At 35.8% G+C, this 8,354-nt stretch overlaps 1 protein-coding gene, 1 long non-coding RNA gene and 1 other non-coding gene across 3 annotated transcripts; 1 reads left to right on the top strand and 2 right to left on the bottom strand.

The window, feature by feature from the left end:
• Nucleotides 1-2,289: 2,289 nt before the first annotated feature.
• Nucleotides 2,290-4,076, top strand: LOC104218043 (uncharacterized). The gene is made up of 2 exons (XM_070164466.1): nucleotides 2,290-2,364; nucleotides 2,640-4,076. The coding sequence occupies exons 1-2, from the start codon at nucleotides 2,290-2,292 to the stop codon at nucleotides 4,074-4,076; spliced, it is 1,512 nt and encodes a 503-aa protein (XP_070020567.1).
• Nucleotides 4,077-4,930: 854 nt separating this feature from the next.
• On the bottom strand, nucleotides 4,931-7,682 carry LOC104218040 (uncharacterized). The gene is made up of 2 exons (XR_011404485.1): nucleotides 7,545-7,682; nucleotides 4,931-5,405 (listed from the first exon to the last, which is right to left on the bottom strand). It is a non-coding gene; the product is annotated as an uncharacterized lncRNA (long non-coding RNA).
• A 60-nt stretch (nucleotides 7,683-7,742) lies between these two features.
• On the bottom strand, nucleotides 7,743-7,814 carry TRNAH-GUG (transfer RNA histidin (anticodon GUG)). The gene has a single exon. It is a non-coding gene; the product is annotated as a tRNA-His (tRNA).
• Between the last annotated feature and the right edge of the window lie 540 nt (nucleotides 7,815-8,354).

The following is an 8,354-nucleotide window of genomic DNA, read 5'->3' as shown; positions in this document are numbered from 1 at the left end:
TTTCAACATCTGGAACAACTATGGATGATGATGATTGTGTTCAAGATTATCAAATTTGGTCTACACTAGGAGAGCATCAACAAACCAGTAGCAGGAATATTAATGAAATACAATTCTACTTGCAAAAGTCACCAGAGCCCCTCACAAAGGATTTGAGTTGGTGGAGGAGCAACTCAAATCAATTTCCTGTTCTTTCGGCCATGGCTTGAGACGTGCTAAATGTGCTGATTTCAACAGTCGCATCAGAGAACGCATTTAGCCAAGCAAGGCAGCAGCTAGGAGATACCCGTCATTCATTGGGCAGCAACGCTTTGGAAATTCTAGTGTGCCTCAGAGATTGGATAAGATCAGAACGGCGAAATCAAGGGCGTGACGAGGTAGACGAAGAGGAGGACCAAGAAATTGGAGATATAATGGTTTATGGTCCGATTCAACCAATCCCGGAAACCAAGAACCTCATGTTGACATTGAAGAACTTACAAAAATGATGCAAAGCATGTGATGTACTATTTCTTATTTTTTATAATTATTGTAAACTTTTAAGTTTTAATTTACAAGTCAAAAATCAAAAAAGAACTTGCAAATTAATTTGAAATATTAAAAATATAAATGAAAGCCTTCGAAGTTTGTTCCTTACATTTGCCTATTGGTCTTCTACTCTTATTAAATAATTTTTTGTAGCCACTTACTTTCTAATTTCAATTTTATAATTTTAAAATACAAATTTCAAATTTAAAACTTTAAATTTCAAAGTTTAATTCTAACCCTCAAAAGTTTCCAAATACTTAACTGTCAATAACACTGAATAAGAAAAATAAAATTTAAATTAAAAAAAAAAAAATTGGAGCCCGCCCCGCCCGAGCCTGTGTGAGCCCTAATCCGTACGGGCCCACAAAAACCAGAAAAATCACAGCCCTATAACAGCCCGTTATCCCCAACCCGCTAACAGCCCGCCCGCTAACCGAACGGGCTGGGGTTTTTCCCGTTCAGACCGTCCCAGCCCGCCCGATAAACACCCATAGTTGCAAAACAACTAGCATTTCCCGCTTTTTCGTACGTAACGGCCATACTTATTGTGCCAGATGCCACCCTAGGGCAAGTTTTAAGGGGCTGCTTGAGTGCATTTTACGCCACACTTCAAGGCATGCCACTTTCAATGCTAGGCTTATGGATTCATGGCTCCACCACTGCCAGCAACTTTTCGCCTGTTGTAGCTGCCGTAATGGCGGCGGTGAGCGCGTTTTTGGTGGCGTTGCAGGAGAGTACTAGTTTGATGTCTAAGAGGATTGCTTTTGGACAGCTTGTTATAGTGTACGTTGATGCTGTTGTTCATGGAATTCATGTCAATATAGTCATGCACCCTCTTCGAGTTGCATCTAGTACTGCTCTTGGAGCTGTGGCTTCTGTCCTGGCTTTGTTGCTGCCTTTCCCCTGGCTAGCTTATTTTGAGGTAATCATGCTATACATCTTAGATGAAAGTACATGAATTCAATCAAATAATGCAAATATGGAGTCGTATTCACGTTAATAAAATAAAGGCTTCTTGAAAGATTCTATAATAGCACGGGTACTTTAACCTAGCTTTAACTTATATCCACTGGCTATGTAACAATAATCATAAACATAAATGTATTTAAATGACCTGAATCCCGATAATGTATAAAACTCTTCCAGTATATAGAAGTTAAATTTAAAACACATCTTCTTACAAACTTGGACTTATCCCCTGCTTTTGTCGAATCTTAAAGGATGCAATTTTTTTCTTTTCAGTTTAATTTAGAATATTTTAATAATTTTAAGTGAAAAAACATTAACACTATCAAATCACCTAGAAGATAACTACAACTAACAATCCATAAAAAGTAGAAACTGCTATGACATGAAATTAAATTATATTAAACTGATTGTTTAAAATTCTTTACATTGTCGACACATATAAGTTAAATCCTGTAATAATTTTCTTTACTTTCGAGCTTGACATCTTTCTTCTCATTAGGAATTTCTGAAGTTACTCTAGTGCCCTAGACCATAAGCTCTGCCCTTATTTTAGCCTCTGACCGTGATGCAACTAATAATCTGGTATTTAAACGACTAAATTTGTTTGTTGTATCATGAGACAGTTTCAATAAAGATGCGTTTTTTATAGCAATCAGAGAAAACAAAGATTCAATTGCTAATATCATGTATTGCTAACAGCTGAGGAAACTATACTGTATGTATGCTGAAAATGCTTCAGAGAGAATAAATCTCTATCTCAAAGCCGTCCATAGTTGAGATGAACTGATAGCTATGGAGCTAGTATCTCAAGCCAAACCCATCTCTCAAACAGGATCCAAGATTCTTGAGAGTATCAAACTCTTGGAGGTAAGATTATGGTACTCAAAAAAGAGTTTAGTTTCTGTGAACTAACACTGCATAATATTTTTACACAATATGGTTAAGTTACATACAACTACTTATCACAAACATGATCTATAACCCGGAAAATAAAGTAGATAACCCACTATAACAGTTGAAATACACCGATAGTGTAAAATGTTCACTACTATAAACCCCTCAAAATATAATATTTGGTTGAGTGAATGTTAGCCACTTCAATGTTTGTTCAATTACCTAAACACCCACTTTCATTTGAACAGGAAAGTTTGCAGTGGGAGAAACCTTGGCTAAGATTCTTAAGTCCCTGCTTCACAGATCCAGGACATGGTTTGCATGACATAGAAAGTCCAATGAAGGTAATAGAAATGGCTTTAACTTCTTGTCCCTGTTTTCTAACTAGAAGGATAGATGAAGAGCTGATAAGCGCCTCACATCGTGTGCTACAGCTGCTTGGTCTAAAATTGGAGCAAGCTAGGTGCTTTTTGCCATCCCATTCAATGGTAGCTCCGGAAACAGAAGAAGAGTTTGAGAATGAGTTTTCTAGTTTGTTCCCTGAGCCAATTTTCCCGACAAACCTAGATCAACCAGCACTTTTCTTCTTATCTTGTATCAAAATGTGCATAAATAATTTTACCATGACTAAACCTATAACTAAAGGATCCAAAGTTTCACAGGGAAGTGACAGAGCTAGCTCCAAACAAGTCTATAACAATTGGATTAAGGCAATGAACAAAAGACTGGTATTTGCGTGCAAGTGTTCAATTTCTTTAGGTCTTGCTGTGCTACTTGGTCTACTATTTAATAGAGAAAATGGATACTGGTCAGGCCTTACCTTAGCAATCAGCTTTGAAACAGGAAAAATAGCAATTTTTACAGTTGCAAATGCTCGAGCACAAGGAACAGCTCTAGGATCAGTCTATTGGGTACTAGGCTGCACTATTTTCCAAAATTTTGCAAAACTAAGGTTCATAGCTCTGATCCATTGGATTATATTTACCTCAATTCTGAGGCACAGTAAGATGTACTCTACAGCAGGAGGAGATGCAGCAGTCATGGGAGCATTACTGATTTTGGGCAGAAAGGCTTATGGTCCCCCAAGTGAATTTGCCATCGCTAGACTCACCGAGGCCTTAATTGGACTATCATGTTTTGTTATTATCGAGCTTGTTTTTCAACCTACAAGAGCAGCTACTCTCGCAAAAAATCATCTTTATATGTGTTTGGAAACACTACAAGATTGCACTAAACAAATTGTCCTGGATTCAGGGCAGAATGACTTTATAGAGAAGCAAAGGCATCTGAATTCTCTAGAGGACTTGCAAAAGTTCCTAGTAGATGCAGAGGTGGAACCTAGTTTTTGGTTTACGCCTTTTCCTGCTTCATGCTACCAAAACCTCAATAAATCTCTATCAAACGTCATGTACCTACTGTATTTCATGGCCAACAGTATAGAATCCCTCTCACAAACATTACATAGCTGTGATGATGATAGAAAGGATATTCAAGAACAGATAAACAAGGACATAGAGATTCTCAAGGAAGCTCTAAGCTCTTCAATGATCTGTATCAGGAAAACCATTTCAATCAGACTGTTAAGAGCTTCCCAAGATCAGCCAGAAGAGCAGATCTGTTATGACCTTGAGGAGGGAAAGTCACAACGCGAGTATACAACTTCTTCTATGATTGATAAGGAATAGAAAACAAAGTTATTGTCTTGAACACTCAAAGGAGGTTGCTGATAAGACAACGTACACTTAAGGCAATGAAGAGCTTACAAGAAAAACGGTTCTTTGTTTGTGTTCTATAGGATTTTGTGTGAGATGTTTGATGAGCGAAGTAAAAGATATAGAGGAGGGTATAAAAGAATTGGTGAACTGGGAAGATCCATTAGGCAACCCTTTTCATTAATGAAATTTTGCAATAACATTCCCACATTATTCATCTATTCTTTATTTTGATAACCGAGAAATCCTCGAGGCTAGTGACAGTTCAAAACTTAATGAATAATGTTTCCATCCCTCTACCCTTCTCCATAATATTCCAACAAAATTAATATTAATATTAGTAACAGTAATTAAGGCAATGAAGAGCTTACAAGAAAAACGGTTCTTTGTTTGTGTTCTATAGGATTTTGTGTGAGATGTTTGATGAGCGAAGTAAAAGATATAGAGGAGGGTATAAAAGAATTGGTGAACTGGGAAGATCCATTAGGCAACCCTTTTCATTAATGAAATTTTGCAATAACATTCCCACATTATTCATCTATTCTTTATTTTGATAACCGAGAAATCCTAGAGGCTAGTGACAGTTCAAAACTTAATGAATAATGTGTCCATCCCTCTACCCTTCTCCATAATATTCCAACAAAATTAATATTAGTAACAGTAATTTTCTCAACCAAATCACAGCAGATATAAGAAAAACACCTTAGTTTGAGCCTAAAAACTATATTTTCTTCTCTATGTTCAATCATGTCAAAGCTAAAACAAACTCGCAAATCTGAACAAAGGAAATACATCACCCTAACTCTATATTGCCTCAACTTAGAAGATTATGCAGAACAAAGCCACCTTTTTATATGTTTTCCCCCTAAAAGAAACAACTTCTAAAGTTTAAGTTCTCAGAAAGTAGAAGTAGACCCAAAACTAATCTAAAACATCCTCAAAAGAAAAGAAAAAGAGGTAGACTTACAAAAAACTCCAGAATATTTTCTGAAAGCAAGACAAAGAAGAACTCTGATTCCCTTACTCATTGCATGATCAATAATAGTCTTAGCCAAGTTATCTATGCGCCCTGCTGCCAAATACAACTTCATGTTCGGAAGAAAATGTTTTTGGCTCATCAAAATTCATTAATCTTATATATAGAATAACTGATCATTACTATCAGTGAATGAGCAGATCTATGAACTTTCAATTGCCTTCATATTTTGGGTCTGCCATCACATAATGGTAAGCAACCACTAGCACAAATATAAAGATACCAAGAAAGTTGGCGAAGAATCCCAGGTCCTGGTCGTCCATCATCTGTAACAATATATGCGAAAATTAACCAACATTTGAGACCTCACTTAACATAAGATGACTCATGTTCCAATTTTGTACCTGAATGCACGGACAATAATCCTTTAAACACCAAAAAGAAACGAAAAAGAAAAAGAAAAAGAAAGCATGCATACACACCAGACAACAAGACAGTCTACTCATGTCATACTGCATTTCTACTGATGTTTATACCGCACAACAGTAAAAACTGTGTTGCTAAGTTTCTTTTTCTTTAGACTACTGTTCTTGACCTTAACGGCTTAGCCTTCTAAAGTTCTGAACAACTGCAAGCCTAACATTCGAATTTTTGAGTGCCGTCATGAATTCCGAATGATACCTATTTAACGACTATGATGCAAGCGGTGACAGGTCTCGAAGTTTTATCCCAATGATAAGTCAACTAACCCAAGATGACTCATGTTCCATTTTCTATTTCTGAATAAACAGGATAATAATACCTTAAACACCAGAAAGAAAAAGGAAAAGAAATAAGCATGCATATGATGATGTTTATCCAACATAACCGTAAAAAAACGTGTTGTTAAGTTTATTTATCCTTAGACTACTCTTTTCGACCTTAGCATTCTGACAAGTTCTCAGCCACTGCAAGCCTCAAATCTTTAAGTACAGCCATGAATGTCGGATACCCATTTAAGGATTAAGATGCAAGCAGTGACTGGTCTCAACGTTTTTATCTCAATGACAAGTTCAATTATTTAGGTCAGGTGGCCTATATGATAAGTTTTCGATTAGGTAAAAATAAAGATTCATCCAGAACACATTGCAAACTACGTTAAATTTTAAAATTTCATAAAACAAGCTTTATAATATGCGGAATAATGAAAGTAAATGGTAATATAGTTAACAAGAGAAGTTACATGATAAGACATGTACAAATGCACCAAAGATCTGTGTCTTGACATGTAACATCACATATTTGTTTGACAAATATGTTGAATAAAAACTGACTCAGTCATTTTCACGATTGGATGAGACTGTGTTGCTTATATTCAGGCAATTCATAGCTCAGTATTATAGTCTAACGGCATAATAGAGGAAATAGAACATAGAATTGAAATAGGTTAATAAGGAAGAATTCTAGAGGAGTGCAAAGCAATATGAAGATGCTGAACAAAGTGAAAGGAAATGTTTTACACAATGGTTGTGAGATTCAGACTACTAATGTTATAAAGGATTGAATATTGAGCTCTAAACCCCAACATATCCACAAGATGACTGTCAAAATGGATAGGGGTAAAGTCTGCAAACACTCCACCCTCCCCAGACCCCACTTGTGGAATTTTACTGGGTTGTTGTTGTTGACTGTCAAAATGGATGTCTGATCATATAAGATTGGACAAGATTAGAAATAATCACATTAGATAAAGGCTACAAGAAGCATACATGATAAGAACTGAGAGAAGGTTACTTGAGCAGGAGGTGGATTCAGGATTTAAATTCTAAGGGTTCAACCTTTAAGGCTCTTAGCATATAACAAATTATATTTCTAAAGTTATGGGTTCACATCTACTATTTGTTTCAGTTTTGGTGTATTTTTACATATAAGTTTATATTCCGTATTGAAAATATTGGGTTCAGATGAACCCGGTACCTTTACATTGGATCCGCCCCTGCTTGAGCTTATTTGAACACATTCTACGTAGACCTTCAAATGTACCAGCCAATAGATGCAATATTATGGTGATTACAAGTGCTAAAAGGGAACGAGATACACCTAAAATCACACGAGGGGAAGTTGTCCAAGAGAGTACAATCTTAGGAATCAATACTGAGTTGGCTAAGAACATTCCTTCTCGATTTTGGAGTTACTTTAAGGCATAAGCTTTTAAAACTAGTTCTAATATAACAGGCCAAACTGCAGTAAACAGCAGATCAAGCAATTAATGGAGACAACAGTTGCCTATCAAAATTACGTAAATTTAAACAACACGAAAAAATGACATAGGAAACTAGAGAAAAAATAAATAAAAGAACAACAGAACAAAGAAATCAGGTTCAGTTATTAGCAAAATTATGGAGCAGATCGCCAAATAAGAGATTGAATTAAGAAGAAATGGTCCGAATTTATAATGAAGGGAAGGTGAAATTTTGAGAAATTACACTAATAAGAAGCAGAAAATTTCTTCAGAAGGCAATGGCGACGATCTCCGATTCCCGTCCTTCGAGCTCCTCTGCTAAGTGGCTTCGAAGAGGCACAATTTAGCTTGTGACATGTGATGTGTGTGCTGGTAGTTGCTTAACGGCGTCGTTTAGGACTGTGAGAATACAAATGATTATGTGGAAAAAAGAATGTTAAAATGTGGCTGCTGGGATTCGAGCCCAGGTCTCCACGGCCACAACGTGGAATTCTCACCACTAAACTACAGCCACAACATGTTAAATGTGTTTTAAAAGATTTATACGTAGTCAGCGTCTCTGAGAAATACCCCCACCAAGGAATATGATCAAATGAATGGGTGAAAATCATTTACATCCCCCAAGTTTGCTTTAAAAATCAAATTCATCCTCCAATTTTGAACAATTTTCATTCTGCTCCTCATATCAAAGGTAACTTCTTAAAATGCCTATTTTACCCTTTACAATTTTTATCTCTTATTTTTATTCTTTAATATAATGATGATAGTTTTTTATTTTTATTTATGTTATCGACTTACTATAGACAAATTAAAGAAACTTTTTTGAAACCAAAAAAAAGTAAGAAGTGGTAGTCAAGCATAGAGGTGTTCATAAAAATCCGAAAATCTAAACTAAACTGAAAACCAAACCAAACCGACAAAAAAAATCGATACTTTTTAGGTTTGGTTTTGAATTTTAAAAACCGATTAAATTTGTTTTTGTTTTGATTTTAATCAAAAAATTACCGAAAAAACCGACTATAGAAATAGCTATTTAAATTTATTATTACACCTC

Source organism: Nicotiana sylvestris, chromosome 12, assembly GCF_000393655.2.
Source record: "Nicotiana sylvestris chromosome 12, ASM39365v2, whole genome shotgun sequence".
In the NCBI taxonomy this organism is placed as follows: domain Eukaryota; kingdom Viridiplantae; phylum Streptophyta; class Magnoliopsida; order Solanales; family Solanaceae; genus Nicotiana; species Nicotiana sylvestris.
This window is presented reverse-complemented; position numbering and strand designations above follow the sequence as displayed.